At 38.0% G+C, this 21,694-nt stretch overlaps 1 protein-coding gene across 2 annotated transcripts in view; it reads left to right on the top strand.

The window, feature by feature from the left end:
• The first annotated feature begins 210 nt into the window (after positions 1–210).
• The window catches only part of C4BPA (complement component 4 binding protein alpha), a 57,264-nt gene continuing 35,780 nt past the window's right edge, over positions 211–21,694 (top strand). Inside the window, exons 1-7 of one of the 2 annotated variants that reach the window (XM_078156353.1) lie at positions 211–415; positions 1,095–1,214; positions 5,004–5,170; positions 13,542–13,733; positions 16,157–16,256; positions 18,627–18,712; positions 20,183–20,377. In XM_078156353.1, the coding sequence (XP_078012479.1) occupies positions 5,083–5,170; positions 13,542–13,733; positions 16,157–16,256; positions 18,627–18,712; positions 20,183–20,377 (661 nt within the window). In that variant the 5' untranslated portion in view covers positions 211–415; positions 1,095–1,214; positions 5,004–5,082. The remainder of the gene's footprint in view (positions 416–1,094; positions 1,215–5,003; positions 5,171–13,541; positions 13,734–16,156; positions 16,257–18,626; positions 18,713–20,182; positions 20,378–21,694) is intronic. The other variant, XM_078156352.1, reaches the window with a different exon arrangement.

Raw genomic sequence — 21,694 nt, 5'->3', positions numbered from 1 at the left:
ATTACCTTTTCACTTTTGGGAAAGGCTTGGCAGAGGAGAAAAACCAATGATTGCAACATCTGTTATCAAAGATGCTGGCTGGCTTGAGAAGAAGGGGAGTTAGCAAATGTTGCTTCTTTGTTTCTACAGTTAATCTTTTTTTTTTATTTCTGCTGTTAATCATTTATGAGATAACGATGCTTGACCACCCCATACTCCTTTCAATTCAGCCCTTGCTTTCCCACCCACACACTCATACATCCTCTCTCCACTTTCTTGGATCTCAGCAGTGGAAGAATAATACGTCAACTAGTGGATATTCATATAAACTCCACCCTACAGAGCTAGGGACTGGAAAAGATCTCAGAAACTCTCTACAGTGAACAATCAAGACCTCTTGCTCCAGGTCTCCTGACTCTCAACTGGCTAACTGCAGGTTAGTAGTTTGTTATGAATTAAAGGTGCCCTGGAAGAGATGAGGGCAGAAGGGTTCGGGGAGGAGGAAGGAGCAGATCATAGCTGCAGAATTCAAGTTGCCAGCAGGAGACCAGTAAGTGCTGTTGGAATGGGAGTCACCTGGTTGATTTTTCTGCCATTTTATGCAGAGGGGGGCTAAAACCCCGAAAGGTAATGCGACTTTCCAAAGTCTCCCCTGTGATATACAGGAAGCTAGGAAATCAGAGTAGCTGTCAGAGAGCCACCCCATGTAAAAATGTAGAGTTGGGGAAGTTGGTCATTGATGACCCCACCTCTCCCTTCTTCATTCTTTCCCTGTCAGACCATGCCATTGGGCCCTGCTGCACTTGGTATAAGACAAACACTGCACCACCACTCTCATGCAGCCAGCCCCTTCACCCCCAACCCCCGCCCTTGTCACAAAGTAAAATGACTTGAAAAAGGTAATTCCTATAACAGTGCTAGTAACAATCCGTTGTTCATCCAACAGAACTATTGATCTCCTATGACCTTTTTATCCCTGTATGAAGTATCATGTAGTAATCAATCAATAAGCATTTATTTGTTTATTGAAACAATTATTTGTATTTTTCTTTAAATTTTTTTTCTACTAACATATATCTATTTTTCTCCTTCCCACATTCCTCCATTTCCTCCAGAAAAAAGAAAAAACAAAACCCTTGTAATACATGTGTATAGTCAAGCAAAACAAATTCATTGATTATGTCCAAAAACATATCTCAAGCTACACACTGAGTCTATCGCCCTTCTGTCGTAAGGTGGGTAGCATGCTTCATCTTGGGTCCTCTGGATTAGTGGCTGGCCATTGTGTCGATCAGATCAACAGGCATTTATTGAGCTCCTGCTGTGTGTTAGGAAGTATACCAATGCAAAAGAGGTTTCACATTCTAACTATAATAATAACAAAGTAATAAAAGTGCTAAGGTAGGGTGCTGAGTGAGAGCAGTAAAGAGAGCATTGAACCTGGAGTCAGGAGTGAACTAGGTTCAAATCCTAGCTCTAACACTTTTTTTTGACAAGGCAATCAGGGTTAAGTGACTTGCCCAGGGTCACACAGCTAGTGAGTATCATGTGCCTGAGACTAGATTTGAACTCAGGTCTTCCTGACTCCAGGGCCAGTGCTCTATCCACAGCACCACTTAGGTGCCCCTGACAACCTCTTTAAATCTTTCTTCTCGTTTATTGAACAGAGATAATGCTGGTACTCACGGGTCAGTGAGAGGGAAATACTTGTACCCTTAAGGCATAATATAAACATAAGCTACTATTATATTCTAGGATTTCAGGGAAAGGAGAGCTCAGTGAAGTCTAGAGTAGTCAGGGAAAGCCTCATGGAGGAAGTGACTAATCCAAGATAATTAGATAATTTATTGACAAAATGGGGACTAGAACCCCATCCACTGATTTTTGACAATAATGCTATTTTTGCTACATAGCACTACCTCAGGGGATCACAAGGAATACTGCTAACTGGGGCTAAGAGTAAATGTTGGAGAGTAGAGAGAAATCTAATTACTAGGTAAGAATGGGACTAAGTTATGGAATCATATTGTTAAACTCACGTAGAAGGATTTAGACATCATGTCATAGCATTTAGGGAGCCATGGAAGGTTACTGAGCTGAAGAGTGACAAAATTAAAACCATATTTTAGGAAGGTAAATGTAGCCAGAGCAAGCTGGAAGGAGTAAGAAAGACTGGACTTCGTGAAGGTAGTTAGCCTGCTGCAGTCATCTCTATTTCAAGGATTCGTAGTTTGGCATAAGTTGTTCCAAGTGGGAAATAAGAGGAAGGGATAAATCTAAGACATATTTGCAAAGGAAGAATATGGAATTTGCAAAGGACAGATACGGAAGGTGAATGACAGATATGAGTCAAAAGTTATTTCAAGGTTTTATGCTTTGGATAACTGAAAGAACTAGTGATATTATCAAAAAGAAGGAAATGTGGAGTGTTGTTTAGAGCTAAGAGCCAACAATCAGGACTGGGGATTTGCAGCATAACAGGCCCCCCCCCCCACAATTTTCTGCAACACTATCATACTCCAATTTTGACCACCAGATGGCCTACCAAAATGGCAAAGAACCACCCACTGGACTTCCAGCTTCTGGAGGAAGGCCATGACAAACTGATCAAATTAGTTTTACCTGTATTTTGGGTTTGTTTTTGTTGAACCTGTGATTTCATTGGTATAGGGAACTCCCAGGAAGAAAACTCCCCCTATTAATGCAGAGCAGTATCTCCTGTTCAACTTAGAAGTCTTCACCTGTGGTCAAATATTGAGAGCCATGCTCTCACAGTCAGAGGTGGGATTTGAACCCAGGTCTTCTTAATTCCAGGCTGAGTTTTTTCTACTCTGGTCATGCTGGAAGAATATCTCATGCAAGTACCAGTTTTGTTGGAGGGCTTTCTTTTCTATTATCCTCAGGTTTCTGGTTGACATTTTAATCAACTCTGGATTAGAAGAAATGACTTGCTGTTCTTTCTCATTTGGATTTCTTGATCATTCTCCGGTCTAGTTCAAATTTCAGGGTTTGCAGGAATAGGCACACGGGAGTTGGGCAGCCTACCTCCCATCCAAGTGGGTGTCTTGGCAAGAAGCCTAATTTTCCTTTTAAACAAATTCAGCATGTAACTTTCTAAGCTGCCTTGCTTTTCTGTAATTCCTTCTGGCATTTCTTCTTCTGTGTTTATTTGAAAAGAAATTCCTCAATGACCTTACTCTTTTTTTTTTTGGTTCTCCCTATCTTTTCCTCTCCTTTCTCTCTCAAACCTCAAACTCATTAAGAAAAAAAAAAGGCATTGTGACAAATGTTAATAACCAAACAATACCAATTCCTACATTGACTGTGTCCAAAATGTGTGTCATATTCTGTATCTTGTGTCTATCATCTCTCCATCAGGAGGTGGTTGATGTGTTTCTTCATCAACTCCCTGGTGTTGTGGTTGGTTATTTCTTTGAATAGAGTTCTTAAGACTTACAAAGTAAGTCTTACTTAAGTCTTACAAATCTTGTTTTATTTTGCAAGGTTGTTGCTATTATATAAAGAGTTCTCCTGGTTCTGCTCACTTTATTATATGTCAGTTCATACAAGTCATCCCTGGTTTTTCTGAAACCATCACTTTCATCATTTCTTATGGGACAATAATATTCAGTTACATTCATATACCATACTTTTTTCAGCCATTCCCAAATTTATTGCTGCCTTCTTAGTTTCCTATTTTTCACTATGACAAAAAGAAACCTTATATATATTTTTGTACATATGAACTTTATCCTTCTTTCTTTGATATCTTGGGTTATAGGCCTTGTAGCAATATAGCTGGACCAAAGAGTATATAATAGCAATCATTTTAAGGGAGCTCAATTTCTGCTTGTAGATGGGTAGGATTTAGATAGGAGACAAAAGCACTGCCTAGGTGGAGGAAACTATATTAGGAAAGGCACTGAGGTAGAAGTGAGCATGAAACTTTGGAGGGAAGGGGTAGTAAGGGGACTATCCAAAATGAAGTGTTTTTAAGTATAAGGTTGGATAGGAAATGGGTATAAAGTTGGGTAGGAAATGATGAATATGTTGATGATGATAGCTCACATTTGCAAAACCTTTTAATATTTATGAATCTCTTTCCTAAGATCTAGCTCTATCAGTCAGCATCATGGACTCAGAGTCAGATGACCCAAGTTTGGGTTTTAGCTCTTTCATTAGTTTTATGTCCTTGGGCAAGTAATTTTATCTTTCTAGCCTCAGTTACCTCATCTTTATGATGAGGGGAAATAATAAAGGCACTATCCATCTCCTAGGTATTGTTGTGGAGGGTTGTTGTGGAGACCAAATGAGATAATGTATGCAAAGCATTTTGAAATCCATCCTTTCCCCCAATTCTAGAAAAATCACAGTTAGCATTGCTATCTGGAAATACAGCATGGTGTGATTGATAGAGAGTTGGGCTTCGACTCAAGAAGATCTGGGTTCAAGTACTGCTCTGACACATACTGGCTATGTGACTCTGAGTAAATCACTTAACCTCTCAATACTCTAGGCAGCTCTTTAGGAGTATAAGTTGCAGAGACATGCTTTGGTTGTGAGAGTTTATTCATCTAGGAGTTTGCTGCATGAGTGAAATCACATGTCTATCTATAGTCCTGAGGTCGTCATTATTATCTAACTTAGGGGATAGGTGTCACATAGCCAGAGTCACATATCCCTTAGGTAATAGATACTACTCTTTGTCCATATATTCTGCTTAGGACATTGTGAATACCTTTTCTCCACTTAAGAATTAAAAATTATCCTATGATGAATTTCTTTTAAAGAAGAAACTTTTTTAAATGCTTTGAAGAATTATTGTCCATGAATAAGTTCTGAAGCAGGAACAAAATATTGCCAAGAAAATGCCATTGTTTCCATTTCTATGGGGAAAGCAAATTTTCAAGACTGCAAATTATTTAAATGAATTTATATTTAAGGCTGGTACATGACATGAGAGATTAATTTTCTATTCTATAATAACTAATCTAGTTTGTTTTGTTTTGTTTGCCTGAATCAAGAGGCCAATTTCCAACTTAATTTACCAGAAAAACTTGGAAGAAACACTTGATCACAGACTTCCCAAGGGTTATAAAGGAGATGGCATATAGGAGAGAGAAATGGAAAAGATATGGTCCAACTCTATTTCAAATAATCTTGTCTTTTGCTCTGCTGGCCAGGGTGCATGGTAAGTGATGGGAAATGGGGGAAAAGGTCAGATAAACATCAATCATTTGAACATATCAGTACAACTCACTTCCAATCCCCACCATCATTTAATCATAATCAAAGGAGGACCAAATGTCTGGGAGAATCTCTCTCTAGTATTACCAAAGGGGTTTGTTGGATAGCATACTCAAATATAATAATATTACATTAGTGTTATGCAATGACTGTTTTCTACACCTTTCTTCTTAAACTCTCAGGTAGTACCCAGGACCATTCAAATCCCTGGAGTCAACCAGGACTAAAATCAGGGATTTAACTAGGAAGTTTTGTACCTGGGGCAAGTTGGGATGGAGAGGGCTCATCAGGAGTGTGCCACTGGTAGGGAGGAAGTGTTTTCCTAGATGAGGTTCTCACTTTTGTTGAAGGGGAAGGAGATGATGCCATATAGGGATAAAGCTTAGGATAGTAACATCCTTACTCTTTAAATTCCCATATAGAGTGGGAGGCAGGGAGTGAATAGAAAACAATGGAAATATTTAAATATGAAAAACCAACTGGTATTTTGATTATTTTAGCCTAAGTATTTCTGCTTATAGAGAGGAGAGGACCCAAGATGGACAGAATTCCCCCATGCCTCTGAAAATCTCTCTTTCTCTAACCCTTGACATTTTAGAGTTACAGCTGCATCATTCCTAAACTGTGGGGGAAAAAATTCATAATGAGAGAAAGCACAGTTACAGCAATAAAATTATAAACATAAAGTTCAGTTAACATTTTATTTCCAAATTGACGTTAAAAAGAAAGACTGTTAAGATTTTTCTTTAAGATTAGGCCAAAGGCTTTACACTAGGATATTTTAGAATGCTTTCTTAATATTTTTAAAACAGAGGAGAAAAAGAGAGGGCACTCATGCCTGAAGGACTCAGAGGACGATGGTACTCTTGTCAGTAACAGGAAAGTTGTTAAGATAGGAAGGTTGATGTGAGGGGATGCAATGAGTCTTGTTTTCAATATGTTGAGTTTAGATACATATGGGATATCCAATTCAAGATTTCAAAAGGTAGCTGTAATGAAAAACTAAATTTCAAGATATATAGATCTGAGAATCATCTGTGTAAACTTATGGGAGCTGATGAGGTTACTAAGCAAGATTGTATGATATGAAAATAAAAACAAGGCCCATCATAGAGCCTTGGGTGATCCCCAAGGTTACTGATGCTAAGAAGACTGAAGATTGAGAAAAATGGCATTAAATTTATTAACTTTGAAGAAAGCAGTTTCAATTGAAAAATGAGGTGGGAAGCCAGATTGCAAAATGTTTAGAAAAGAAAAAGAGGAGAAGGAGTGGCCTAGTATAGATAGTCTTCTCAAGGAGTTGAGCCATGAAGAGGAGGAGAGATATAGAATAATAGCTAACAGAGATGGACAAATTAAATAAGGCTTTTTTTTTAAGGACAAAAGTGTTAAAAAAAAAAGAGCAGTCAAGAAGTCAGTAGATTGAGAGAGATGAAACTTAGAGGAAAAAGTAGGGATGCAATGGGTAATCTGTTGAAGATGGGAGGGAATGGGATCCAAAGGTAAACACTAAAGGGTTTGCCTTGGCAAGGAAAAAGGATTTTTTTATTTTACTTTGAGATGGGAGTGAAAAAGGGGACAGTGGGAAAAGATTTCTGAATCATGTGAGATGAGGAGGAGAAAGAGGGAGTTCTTAGCAAATAGACTCAATTTTTTCAGTGAAGTGCAAGGTAAAGTCCTCATTTGAAAGGGTGGGGAGGCACTTCCACTTCCAGGAGCCAAGATGGTGGAGTAAAAAGGTAGTCGCTCTCACCCTCCCCTATCAACCTCTGAAAACCCAGAAAATATCACTCCAGAAAAAAAAAATCCTGGAACAGGTGAACTAGAAGAAAGACAGGGAACAATGGCACAGCAGCCCAGCAAATGGGTCTCCTCAGCAAAAATAAGGGAAGCAGCACTACAAAGGGCCCCAGGAGGATAAGCACCCTGCAGCATTCATCTGAAAGGAGCTGAAGAAAGCAATCTAGAGTCTTCCTAAAGTCCCAGCCTTGCTGATTCCAACCCAACACCAGGTAAGCTGTCAGAACCCTACAGCCTCCAACTGTCAACTAGGAAGAGATCCTGAAGCCCAGTTGGTACAGCAGGCAAACACCAACACCTGGACTCCCGAGTGCCTCTGTTAGGTAGGGGGAACTGGTGGAAACCGGCTCAGAAAAACACAGGTGCCTCTGCATTCTACCTGAAAGGAATCTCCCAGTGCATTAGCAGAAATGAGGGAGGAAGCATTGCAAGGGGCCCCAGGCAGATAAACACCCTGCAGCACCCATCTAAAAGGAGCTGAAGAAAGTTAAAGGAAAGGAAAAGCAGGCAACCTGGAATTGCCTGAAAGTTCCAGCCTTGCTGATTCCAGCCCAACACCAGGTAAGCTGCCAGAACCCTACAGCCTCCAATTGCCAACATAAGAGGCCCAGCACACAGAAGCTTGGATCAGTGCCCTCTGTTCCCCAGCAGGAGAGCTCAATCTCTTTAAAGGCCAGGGAATAAAGAAATCATGAGTAAAAAGAAATGTACCATAGATTCATATTATGAGAAGAGTGAAGATCAAGACAGATATTCTGAAGAGGACAACATTGTCAACAAACCCACATCTGCAACATCAAAAGGGAATATGAACTAGTCTGAAGCCCAAAAAGCCCTCTTAGAAGAGCTCAAGAAGGATTTTAAAAGTGTAACGAGAGAGGTAGAAGCATCCTTTAAAAATACAATTGGCCAATTGGAAAAAAAGTACACTGAAGAAAACAAATCCCTTAAAAATACAATTGGCCAATTGGAGAAGGAAGTACAAAAACTAACAGAAGAAAACAATCTGTTAAAAACTAGAATTGGACAAATGGAAACTAATAACTCTATGAGAGAGCAAGAATCAGTCAAACAGAAACAAAAAAATGAAAAAATAGGTGAAAACATAAAATATCTCATTGGTAAAACAACCAACCTAGAAAAATCAATCCAGGAGAGACAATTTAAAAATCATTTGACTACCTGAAAAACATGATGAAAAAAGAGTTTGGACAGTATCTTTCAGGAAATCATAAAGGAAAACTGCCCAGAAGTCCTAGAACCAGAAGGTCAACACCTGAAAGAGATCCCAAATTGACAACACCAAGGAATATAATAGCAAAATTAAAAACTTACCAGATGAAAGAGAAGATGCTGCAAGCAGCCAGAAAGAAAGAATTTAAATATCATGGAACCACAGTCAGGATTACACAGGACCTTGCAGCTTCTACATTAAAAGACCGTAGGGCATGGAACATGATATTCTGTAAGGCAAAGGAGCTTGGATTGCAGCCAAGGATCAACTACCCTGCAAAAATGAGCATGATTTTTCAAAGGAGGAGATGGATATTCAATGAAATAAGGGACTTCCAAACTTTACTGATAAAAAGACCAGAGCTCAACAAAAAATTTGATCTTCAAATACAAGATTCAAGAAAGATATAAAAAGGTAAATGGGACAGAAAGATACAAAATGTTGTTAATAAGGGCAGACTGTTTACATCCCTACAAGGGAAGATGACACTTGCAGCTCTTGAGAACTGTATTGTTATCACACCATGTTAAAGGAGTATACATAAAGGGGGTGGATATAAGTTGACTTTAATGTAATGATAAAAAAAAATCTAATCAAGTGGGTTAAATGGATCCAAGTAAGTGGATTAATCCGATCTTATAAAATGTACTGAGAAAGGAGGAGGCAAACAAGGGCAAATTACATTACAGGAAAAGGCAGAAAATCCAATAAAGCAGAGGGAAAGAAGGGAGGGAGGTGGGGCATTGTTTGAACCTTACTCTCATCAGATTTGGCTCAAGAAGGGAATAACATAATCAGTTAGGTATAGAAATCTAACTTGCCCTATAGGCAGTAGAAGGGAAAAGGGGAAAGAAAAGGGAGGGGGCATAGAAGGGAGGGAAGAAGCAGTAAGGGCAAAGAGGAAGAAAAGGGAAAGGGATACTAGAAGGGAGGAGAGACTGGAGGCAGTGTTCAAAAGCAAAACACTAGTGAGGGGTGGGGAAGGAGAAAGAAGAAAGAAAATCATAAACAGGGGGAAAAATGATGGAGAAAAAGACACAGATAGTAATCATAACTGTGAATGTGAATGGGATGAACTCTCCCATAAAACAGAAGCAGATAGCAGAATAGATTAAAAGCCATAATCCTACAATATGTTGTTTACAGGAAACACATTTGAAAAAGAGTGACACATACAGGGTAAAGGTAAAAGGCCGGAGCAGAATATATTATGCGTCAGCTGAAGTAAAAAAAGCAGGGGTAGCAATCCTGATCTCAGACAAAGCAAGAGCAAAAATAGATCTAATCAAAAGAGATAAGGAAGGAAACTACATCCCGCTAAAAGGCACCATAGACAATGAAGTAATATCATTAATAAACATATATGCACCAAATGGTATGGCATCCAAATTCTTAGAGGAGAAGTTCAGGGAGTTACAGGAAGAAATAGACAGCAAAACTATACTAGTGGGGGACCTCAACCTCCCCCTCTCTGATACTCTAACTAAAAAATCTAACCACAAAATAAACAAGAAAGAAGTTAAGGAGGTGAATAGAACATTAGAAAAGTTAGGTATGATAGACCTCTGGAGAAAACTGAATGGGGATAGAAAGAATATACTTTTTTCTCAGCAGTACATGGCACATACACAAAAATTGACCATGTACTAGGGCATAAAAACCTCACAATCCAATGCAGAAAGGCAGAAATATTAAATGCATCCTTTTCAGATCATGATGCAATAAAAATTATATGTAATAAAGGGCCATGGAAAGATAGACTAAAAAATAATTGGAAACTAAATAATCTAATCCTAAAAAATGATTGGGTCAAACAACAAATCATAGAAACAATCAATAATTTCATTCAAGAGAATGACAATAATGAGACAACATACCAAAACTTATGGGATGCAGTGAAAGCAGTTCTTAGGGGAAGTTTTATATCTCTAAATGCTTACATAAATAAAATAGAAAAAGAGGAGATTAATGAATTGGGCATACAACTAAAAAAACTAGAAAAAGAACAAATTAAAAATCCTCAACTAAACACCAAATTAGAAATATTGAAAACCAAAGGAAAAATTAATAAAATTGAAATTAAGAAAACTATTGAACTAATAAATAAAACTAAGAGCTGGTTTTATGAAAAAACAATAAAATAGATAAACCTTTGGTTAATTTAATTAAAAAAAGAAAGAAGAAAACCAAATTACTAGTATCAAGAATGAAAAGGGTGAAGCTACCACCAAGGAAGAGGAAATTAAAACAATAATTAGGAATTATTTTGCCCAACTATATGCCAACAAATTTGACAATCTTAGTGAAATCGATACATAATTCAAAAACATAAATTGCCCAGATTAACAGAAGAGGAAGTAAAATACCTAAATAACCCCATCTCAGAAAAAGAAATTGAACAAGCCATTGATGAACTCCCTAAGAAAAAATCTCCAGGGCCAGATGGATTTACATGCGAATTCTATCAAACATTTAAAGAACAATTAATTCCAATACTATATAGACTATTTGGGAAAATAGGTGAAGAAGGAGTCTTACCAAATTCTTTTTATGATACAAATATGGTGTTGATACCTAAACCAGGAAGAGTCAAAATAGAGAAAGAAAATTATAGACCAATTTCTCTAATGAATATAGATGCAAAAATTTTAAACAAATACTAGCAAATAGATTGCAGCAACTTATCACAAGAATAATACACTATGACCAGGTAGGATTTATACCAGGAATGCAGGGTTGGTTCAATATTAGGAAAACTATCAGCATCATTGAGCATATCAACACAAAACCAACAGAAACCACATGATCATCTCAATAGATGCAGAAAAAGCTTTTGATAAAATACAACACCCATTCCTATTAAAAACACTAGAAAGCATAGGTATAAATGGAGTCTTCCTTAAAATAATAAATAGCACCTCTCTCTAAAACCTTCAGCAAGCATTATATGTAATGGGGACAGGCTAGAAGCATTTCCAATAAGATCGGGGTGAAACAAGGATGTCCATTATCACCACCGTTATTCAATATTGTACTGGAAACCTTAGCTTTAGCAATAAGAGAAGAAAAAGAAATTGAAGGCATTAGAATAGGCAAAGAAGAAACAAAGCTATCACTCTTTGCAGATGACATGATGATATACTTAGAGAATCCTAGAGAATCAAGTAAAAAACTACTTGAAATAATAAACTTTAGCAAAGTTGCAGGCTATAAAATAAACCCACATAAATCATCAGCATTTCTATATATTACCAACAAAGCCCAACAGCAAGAGATAGAAAGAGAAATTCCATTTAAATTTACTGTAGACATTATAAAATATTTAGGAGTCTACCTCCAAACAAACCCAGGAACTCTATGAACACAATTACAAAACACTTTTTCACACAAATAAAATCAGATCTAAATAATTGGAAAAACATCAGTTGCTCATGGGTAGGCTGAGCTAACATAAGAAAAATGACAATCCTACCTAAGTTAATTTACTTATTCAGTGCCATACCAATCAAACTACCGAAAATTATTTTATAGAGTTAGAAAACATAATAACAAGATTCATTTGGAGGAACATAAGGTCCAGAATATCAAAGGAACTAATGAAAAGAAATGCAGGGGAAGGTGGCCTAGCAATTCCACATCTTAAATTGTATTATAAAGCAGCAATCATCAAAACTGCTTGGTACTGGCTAAGAAATAGGGAGGTGGATCAGTGGAATAGGTTAAATATGCAAGACACAGTAGTCAATAACTATAGTAATCTATTATTTGATAAACCCAAAGAACCCAGGTTCTGGGATAAGAACCCACTCTTTGAAAAAAACTGCTGGGAAAACTGGAAAAGAGTATGGCAGAAAATTGGAACACTAATGCATTGTTGGTGGAGTTGTGAAATGATACAACCATTTTGGAGAACAATTTGGAGCTATGCCCAAATGGCTATAAAAATGTGCATACCCTTTGATCCAGCAATAGCACTTCTAGGGCTATATCCTAAAGAGATCATACAAATGGGAAAAGGACCCACGTGTACAACAATATTCACAGCAGCTCTTTTCTGTGGTGGCAAAGAATTGGAAATTGAGAGGATGCCCATCAATTGGGGAATGGCTGAGCAAACTGTGGTATATGAATGTAATGGAATACTATTGTGCTATAAGAAATGATGAACAGGCTGACTTCAGAAAAACCTGGGAAGACTTGTATGGTCTGATGTTGAGTGAAGTGAGCATAACCAAGAGAACGTTGTACACAATAACAGCCAGATTGTGCGATAACTAATATTGATAAACTTAACCCTTCTCAGCAATACAAGGATCTAAGACATCTACAGAGGCCAAGTGATGGAAAATGCTATCCACATCCAAAGAAAGAACTATGGAAGTTGAATCGCTATCTTTTTTTTTCTCTTCTGTTGAGTTTTGTTTCCTTTTTCTGATGGTTCCTCTTATTGGTTTTAATTTTTACTTACAACTTCACTAATATGAAAATATGTTTAATAGGAATGTAAATGTATAGCCTATATCAGATTGTGCACCGTCTTGGGGAGGGTGATTGGGGGGAAGGGGAAGAAAAAATTTAAACTCAAAAGCATGTGGAAGTGATTGTTGATAAATCAAAATAAATTAATAAAATAATTTTTTTTTAAAAAGGGTGGGGAGATGGCTCCTTGGGAGGCTTGAGAAAAAAGTTAGAAGGTTTAGGATAGAAGCTGTAGAAATTGCAAAATTAAATTGATCAAGGATGAGTAGAACATCTGCTTTGTTGCAATGAAGGTTCAATTGAGGTAGATAACACATGTGTAGTGGGCCCTGTAAGCTTGGTTTTGAGGATTTCCCTGGCTCCATTCAACAGCAGGTGAATAGGAGCAAAGGAGACATCTGATGGGAGCAATGCAAGGTTGTGGTCTGGTTCTGTAACCAGTGAAGTGTCTCTGCAAAGGTCAGGAAGGCACAACTGGTTGTGTTAACTTGAGCAATGTTGGCAAGGTAAGCAATATGAGAGGTTAATAAAACTCAGGTGTAATCTTCCTTATTTTTAAAATGAAGTTACATAAATAGGGAAGCAGAGATGAAATTTTTAAGCTTTTTATATTCATCAACCCACATTTTTTATCCTTGGGTATGTACTATGTTTACTGTTTTCAAAGCATTGTAGTGTGTTTTATGGGAATCGATGGACACAAAGACATGACCCCTGCTCTTGAATAATATACTATTTATCCCCTGGGATGATGGCCATACCTAGGTTTTAATCTTTGGGTCTCATTTGGTTCCATGGCCAGGTTTTTGTGATCCCCCGCCCAAACTTGTGTACGCTGCCCCAGTATCGCCTTTGGAAATAGGAGGTGAAACTATCTTCATAGATGGAACACAGTTGAAATACACCTGCCGCCCAGGCTACAGCCGAAATACCTCCAAGACTATACTTACCTGTGAAAAAAATTCCTGGTATCCTACTACTCCATTCTGTGTCAGTGAGTACCTAATATTTGATTTTTGGTTTCCTAGGTTTTCTGAATATCTATGTGCCTCTCTGTGAGGTACTTTTGGGTACTATGAGAACCTTTGGCTCCTTGGGGAACTACTGAGTCAGTTACCATGTCAACATACAGATGCATTCCATTTCTGAAAAAGTCAATATATGAAAAATCATGGGGAAATCATTTGTATTGTGAAAGGGTTTTTTGAGCTACAAAATAATTCACTAATAACCTCTTTCAATACACAAGCTATTCTTTGATTGATAAAATTTTGTTCTATTTTTAAAGGCCCCCTCTATTGGGCATAACTAGCTGTCTCCAAATATTTGAAGGACATTCATGGGGAAGTATCAGGTATTTTTGCATACTTTTAGAAGGTAAACTGGGACCAAGAGGTAAATTTAAGAAGAAGATTCTAAATATTTCATCTGTCCAACTGTGGAATGCACTGCCTTTTGAGCTACAGAGTTCTGCATTATTAAAATTATGTAAAGCAGACATTATTTGATTTCTAGTTGAGGATGTTGTAGCGGATTTTCACATCAAGCAGGGGGTTAGATTAGATAATATCTAACATCCCTATAATTCTATAAGTTGTAAGACTTGTGCTCTGTTCCAAGCTTGACCTAGTTAGTTGTGTAAAATTGTACAAGTTCCTTCATCTTTCTGGATACAGATTTCCTCCTCTATAAATTGGAGGGGTCAGATTAGATAATCTCTAAGGTGCCTTAATAATAATAAAGTTCTATGAATCTATAATTAAAGTCAGATATGCCTGTATTGTATTTTTTCATGTAGTTTTTCTTTTTATTAAAAAAGTTTTATGGTTGTTCTTTTTTCTTTTAATATTTTATTTTTTTCCCAATTACATGTAAAAATTTTTAACCTTTTTTTATTGAACGATTTTGAATTCTAGTAACCAGAAGATAGCCAGGGATTTTTCAAAGGTGACTCACTGAAAATATGTCATCTTTGTACAAAGATAATGACGTTGACTCTCTGTCGTTAGGCCTTACATTGGGTGGGTGTTTCCCAGGATCAGTGATATCTTTATGCTGATCCATCTATGCTATTTCTCCCAGAATCTCTGGTAAACAAGGGTATGAATGAGTGGGTCTGTCTTGTGTTAGGGATGTTGTGCATGTAGATGGAACAGCATGAAGCAGTTTTGGATACAGAGTTGGATTTGGAGTCAGAAAGTCCTGGGTTCAAAACCTATCTCTGACCTCGTTTATAAAATGGGATTTTGCAACAGTAACTATATCACATGTAGGTTGTCATGCTCAAATGACATAGTGCATTTAAGGCTCTTTTCATACCCTAAGATGTTACATAAATGGTTATTATTATATTATGGAACAGAGTAAAACTAGCTGGCTCACATAGGATTCCAACCCATTACTTTTTTTTAAAATGAAGTATTATAGTTTAATTGAATTGAACTGACCTGAATGTAAAGAATTTTTATAACCCCTTTAAACCTTTTCTTTTTGATGTCATGGACTAACTTGGAAATCTGGCAAAGCTTACAAACCCCTTCTTGGAATAATGTGATTTTTAAAAAATATATTTATTTTATGTATCTTTTAGTTACATTTTGAGTTTTGAGTTGTCTCCCTCCTTCCCAATCCTGCATTAGAGAAAGCCAATCTTTGATACAGATATACATGAGGAAGCATACAGTACATACTTCCATATAGCAGTTCTTTTTCTGGAGGTGGATAGCATTTCCCTTCATAAATCCTTCATAGTTGATTTGAATGTTCATATTACTCAGAATAGCTTAGTCATTCACAGTTACTCTTTGAACAATATTGCTGTTACTATGAAGAATGTTCTCTTGGTTCTGTTCATTTCACGCTGCACTGTTTCATGTAAATTTTTCCATGTTTTTCCTAAAATCAATCAGTTAATCATTTCTTACAGCACAGTAGTATTCCGTCACATTCATGTACCACAACTTATTTAGTCATTCTCCTGTTGACGGGCATTCTCTCCATTTCCAGTTCTTTGCCACCACAAAAAGAGCTTCAAAAACCATGACTTTGACTTTACCAGCTGGGCACACTAACTGAACTAGTCAGCTTATTCACGGATATAACTTGGGCCAATGATCTTAAGACTTGAAGAAATTATGATTTGACAATTAGCAGCAATTTCAGAAGTCTGTTGCTATTTTAAAATCCATTTTGCTGTAGGAATACATCAGAAAAATGGATCAAAGTCTTTTTTTCCCTTTTGTTTGTCCCAAAGAAGACAATGAGTAGAACTGAATTCATTTGAAGCTTTTATTCCTCTAGGTCTTTCTGAAAGCAGAATTTGAAGATAAGGTCCTAACTTCTTCCCTGATGATTTTTTAAACTGTTATATGTTTCCAGCCATTATAAACTTTAACTCCTGCTTTATTTTTCTCATAGAGAAACGATGCCATCACCCAGGAGAACTGAACAATGGGAGAGTGATTGTTAATACAGATCTTGAATTTGGCTCCAAAATAGAATTTAGCTGCTTGGAGGGGTGAGTGTCAGGTACCCTGAAATCCAACACCTTTCTTTGGTCTGTAGAACAGAGCTCCAGGCTGAACAGGACAAATTAAATTGCCAGGAAAAAAAATCCTTACATTAGAAAGTAGAGCTTATAATATGTAGACTTACGAATACCTAAGGACATCTTAGGGCAACCATTCTAGCAGTTTGAAAGTGAAGGTATAATTTGTTAATCAATAAGTAAGTATTTATGAAGTCTTTACTTTATACTAACCACTGGGCTTGGTGCTAAGGATACAAATACAAAAATGTCACAATGCCTGTCCTCAAGGGGTTTATATTCTGCTAGGGAGAGACATGTTCACAAATGAGTAAATACAAGATGTATACAAAATAAAGACTCAGTGATTGGGGGGGGAGGGGAGCACTAAATTAGAGGAACTGAGAAAGGTCTTTTTTCTTTTTTTGGCTAAGTAATGGGGCTGAGTGACTTGCCCAGGGTCATACAGCTGCTGTGTTATGTGTCTGAGGCCAATTTGAAAACTCAGGAACTCCTGACTCCAGGGCTAGTGCCTTATCCACTGCGCCACCTAGCTGCCCCTCGAGAAAGGTCTTTTGAAAGAGGTGATATTTAAGCTAGTCCTTGAAGGCGGAAGAGTTCCAAGAATCAGAGGTGAGGAGACAATGCATTCTGAGCACAGGGAGATAGTATATGCAAGTGTTGCAGGTGGGGACATGAAACTTTTCATTTTCATTCTCGTTGGAAACCTGTATTTATTAGCTCTATACTTTGCTTTTGTTTTGTGTGCTGTGGAAATTTATCTAATACAGACAAGAGAGCTTATGGTGGAAGTGGAAAGAACACTTGATTTGGAATTAAAGGACCTGGATTTGAATGCTGGCTCTGCTACATCTTGCTGGTGTGACCTTAGACAAGATGCTTTACCTCTCTGGGCCTCAGTTTCTCATCTGTAATATCAGAAATAGGTTGTCCTTGTCAGTGGTGTCAAAAGCAAATGGAATTGGAATACTGTCTTGGAAAACCACAAATTAACATTATCTATGTTGTATTATATTTTTATGTATCTTGTTAAGCATTTTCCAATTATATTTTAATCCAGTGGTTTCACTATGGAGTGTTTCAGGTGGCCAGCTGTGGTCCCTTCCAAATCTCAAATTCTATAATTCTGTATGTTTTCTTTTATTATACAGTGAGAAGTAGAAAACTTAACTTTTCCCTTTATGACTCTGATATTAGAAAACTCAGAGCTAATACACATCAGTCAGAAGAAGTGGCTTCAGATTCTGACTTTACAAATTACTATGTGTATAGCTCTTAGAAAATCACTTCATCTTTCTCATATATGACTGTGTCACTTCTCAAAAAGCATCAATGACTCTCTGGCCTCAGTTTCCTCATCTGTAAAATGAGGAGGGAGAATGATATGATTTGTAAGATGCCTTTCAGTTCTAAATTCTGTTATTGGAAACTAAACACTAAAAGCTGACCTCTCAGGGACCCAGTACATCCACGACTTTGCTCCTTTCATTGACTATTGTCACCTTTTGTTCTGTTTTAACTTTATATGCAAACGCAAACCCTTTTTGGCAGCAGGTCAGATATAACTTATGAACAAATCATGATAATCTTGATGATATTGTGATTGCTGGTTACACTAACAATGTTTATTCCAGGCAAAATGGTGATAGAAGGACTAGGCTGGTGGGATGGAGTCTGAGATGAAAGAATGAACCAGCAGATATCAAGGTCTAATTATAAATTGAGTCTAGTAATCAAGAAGTCAAGGCATGTGGGAGGAGTCAATGTTTAAGCACAGTTAAAAGCAAACTGGAGGTCTAGAATCCAGGAAGTCTTCAAGTTGAGAGGGGAAATAAGCAAATATCAGCATTCAAAGATAAGCAGAAGCAAAACATCCAACATGTTAGCTCATTCAAAGAAACAACAATCACTACTCTGACACTCCTGAACTGGCCTAATCCCAAGGACAGAAAGAACCTATTTACCTTTTGCTTTTTTTTATATTAAGTAGGAAGTGATCTCAGATTACAGAAAAGTGAGGAGTTAAGAAAAGGATGCAGGGAACACAGCTACACGCATAGTCCTCTTTTGTTCAGGAAGGAATTATTTCTCCAGACCCCATATAGGGTCAAGACACACAGTTTAAGAAGTGCTAAAGGGGTCATGAGTGGAAAAAGTTTAATAAGCCCTGCAGGAAGCCTATCTTATTTGTACTAATGAACTACAGCCAAGTTAGGCAAAGTTGCTGCTGGTATCTAGTGAGGCCAGATGCTAAAACCAAATTGCTAAGGTATCCCTTATGGCTGAGTTATGCTTGTGGAAGGAAGGGTTTCACTGATGCTTTTGACTCTACTCATTCAGATACAATTTAATTGGATCATCGACAAGTCATTGTGAGATTTTCGAATCAGGAGTTGCCTGGAGTGATCCTCTTCCAGTATGTGAAAGTAAGTCAAGCTCTTTCCTAACTTGCTCTTGAACCTTCTTATCATAAAAGCTCTTGTATTTTCATGAGTCATTCCCAACTCTTGCCTTCCCCTCACTCCACATTTTCAACTGGTTGCCAAGCCTTCTCAATTCTTTCTCCACAACCTGTCTCACACCAGTCCCTTTTTCTCTATTTGGATGGTTACCACCCTAAACCAAGTTCTCATTACTCTTGAGTGATTGCAATAGCTTCCTGTTTGATCTCTCCTCTCTCTATCCACACAAGAGCCAAAAGGACATTCTTAAGGCTCAGAGGTGACCACATCATTCTTCTCAAGAAGCTTCAGTGCTTCTCTGTTGACTCTAAGATCAAATACAAATTCCTTTGTTTGGCCTTTAAAGCCCTTCACAATCTGAATCGAACTCATCTTTCTAGACTTAGTTAATAGAAATCATAGAGAGAAATAGATTAGATAGATATATGAACAGTTAGATGATAGACACAGATAGATAGATGATAAATACATTGATATAGACGGATGAGTAGATATAAATTAGATAAATACAGACAGAGATAGACATGCAAATAGATGATGGATAAATATATAGGTAAATGATAGCTAAATATATATAGATAAATTATAGATATACATAAATAATAGACAAATATATAGATAAATGATAGATGATATGGATGGATAAAACATTTATTGAGCACTGGGGATACAATTTTTTAAATGATGATGCCTACTTTTAAGGAGTTTACATTCTAATAGGTAAAGATAAGTGGAGCTGGAAAAGGGGATGGAGAAGATTCCATTGGGGATGGAGGGTGAGTCATTCATTGAAGAGAAATGAGTCAGCTGCTGAGGAAGTAGAACAATCTGGAGAATGAATTGAACTGGGAGTGAAGAGAGAAGCATGGCTGAAGGGAGAAGGAAGGAAGTATTTACTAAATGCCTATGTGCCAGGTACTGTGCTTAGCACTTCACAAATATCATCTTATTCAATTTTGTTGTTGTTGTTGAGTCATTCAGTCATGTCCAACTCTTTGTGATGCCACTTGGGATTTTCTTGGCAGAGACACTGGAGTGGTTTGCCATTTCCTTCTCCAGTTCATTTGACAGATGAGGAAACTGAGGCAAACAGAATTAAGTGACTTGCCAAGGATCACACAGCTAGTAAATGTCTGAGGCTGGATTTAAATTCAGGAAGATGAGTCTTCCTGACTTTAGGCCTTGTTCTCTATTCACTGCACCACCCAGCTGTCCTCCCATTCAAAAGCCCCTTCAAGAAAGGGAAATCCCAGGGACTCACCATCACAGGGGGCAGGCCTAAGGGCAGAGTTATCCTAAGGAGCTCAAGTTAGCTAGTAGGAAGGTAAAACAGTCCAGAGAGTGAGTTGAGATGTGGAGGAAGGGAGGAAATCGAGTGAAGAGGTAACAGTAAATGCCTTCCCTGATTCTGTTTTCCTCCCTCCTTGTATCCAGTTATAATTTGTCCACCACCACCACAAATCAGCAATGGAAGGCACAGCAGCAGAGAAGATGGCATCTACAGCTTTGGCTCTTCTGTGACCTACAGATGCAACACTCCGTTCTCACTTATAGGCAAGGCTTCTGTTTCCTGTACTGTGGTAAATGAGACTATTGGCACATGGAGTCCACAGCCCCCTATTTGCAAAAGTAAGTGACCAAGCCTAAAAGAAGAGCAACACGTTTAAAGTTTTATTTATTTTTTTTAATGGAGGATGGAAGTTTGAAGAGTGGGTACTAGAAACTCACTTCAGTGTAGTAAATTTGTATCCATTTAATGTTAATTGAGCATCAGCAAGTTGCCTAATGCTAGACCAAGAACTAAGGGGTCAACGGGATAAAGTGAGAAATAAAATTTTCCCTGCCTTCAAGAAGCTTAAAGGCTGAAGGGATCCATAAGAGGGCTGGCACTAATATTTATTTGTGTAGCACCTTCTCTGGGCTCATTCCCACAGTGTGCACTGGCACTGGTAAGTTGTATCACCTGAGGATCCTAAGGTTAACCGTATGGCTGGCTAACCTAACATTAGAGCTCATGAGTGTCTATTGGCTGCCCTTCCCTGTAATGACCAACCAGCAGATCAGTTAGTTTTTAGTAAAGGTATCTGCCCAAATGTTAGAGCAAGAACAATGTTTCACAGCACTTCCCCTCAAACTTGGGACATACTCTCCCACATCAACGCATAAAGTCCATGTTGGGTAAGACTGGGTGATAGTAAGGCACTCATACAGAGAAGGCAAAGGTCTAAGGTAATTCACAACTCTGGACCTGCAGTGTCATGTGGACCTTTCATTCTCTGGAAGTCTGCTGAAGGGTCTCAGGTACAGATGGGTGATTCCGCTTCTCAGCTGCTCTGGCTTCTTATCGAGTATCATGTCTCTGCTCAGTAGCTGACCTGGTGCTAGGCCTGCAAGAAGCTCACTGAGGTGTAAAGCTAGTTCCTTACAGAATTGGGCTGTTGCTGGGCTGGGCCAGGTAATTAATTTTCACTGGTCTCTTGTTTCTGGCCTGGACCAGGCAGGTTACTTTGAAGCTGCTGACCACTGGGCTCTTCCAAGAGTTTAGTATGTCTGCTAGACTGATTGATACTCTGGGCTCTCTGGACTCAGATAGGTAGGTAGCTGCAGTCTCTGGCGTAGCTAAGTGTCACAACACTCTTTTAATTTTTTTTTTAATTTTTAGGAAATTGGGGTTAAGTGACTTGCCCAGGGTCACACAGCTAGTAAGTGTCAAGTGTTTGGTCTGAGGCCGCATTTGAACTGAGGTCCTCCTGACTTCAGGGCCGGTGCTGTATCCACTGAGCCATTCAGCTGCCGCTACAATGCTCTTGTCAGCAAAGGCAACATCTCTTAGACTAAAATTGACAGAAACTTTCCTTCTTAGACTCCCTCAGAGAAAGACTCTGAGCTTTGTCAGGCAAGAAGTGGAAGAGGTCTAACACTTCTTTCTGGTTGAGAGGTGGCATT

This window comes from Phascolarctos cinereus, unplaced genomic scaffold (genome assembly GCF_003287225.1).
Source record: "Phascolarctos cinereus isolate Bilbo 61053 unplaced genomic scaffold, phaCin_HiC Scaffold_5;HRSCAF=322, whole genome shotgun sequence".
Lineage (NCBI taxonomy): Eukaryota > Metazoa > Chordata > Mammalia > Diprotodontia > Phascolarctidae > Phascolarctos > Phascolarctos cinereus.
Note: the sequence above shows the minus strand (reverse complement) of the source record. Positions and strands in the feature narration are given on the sequence as shown.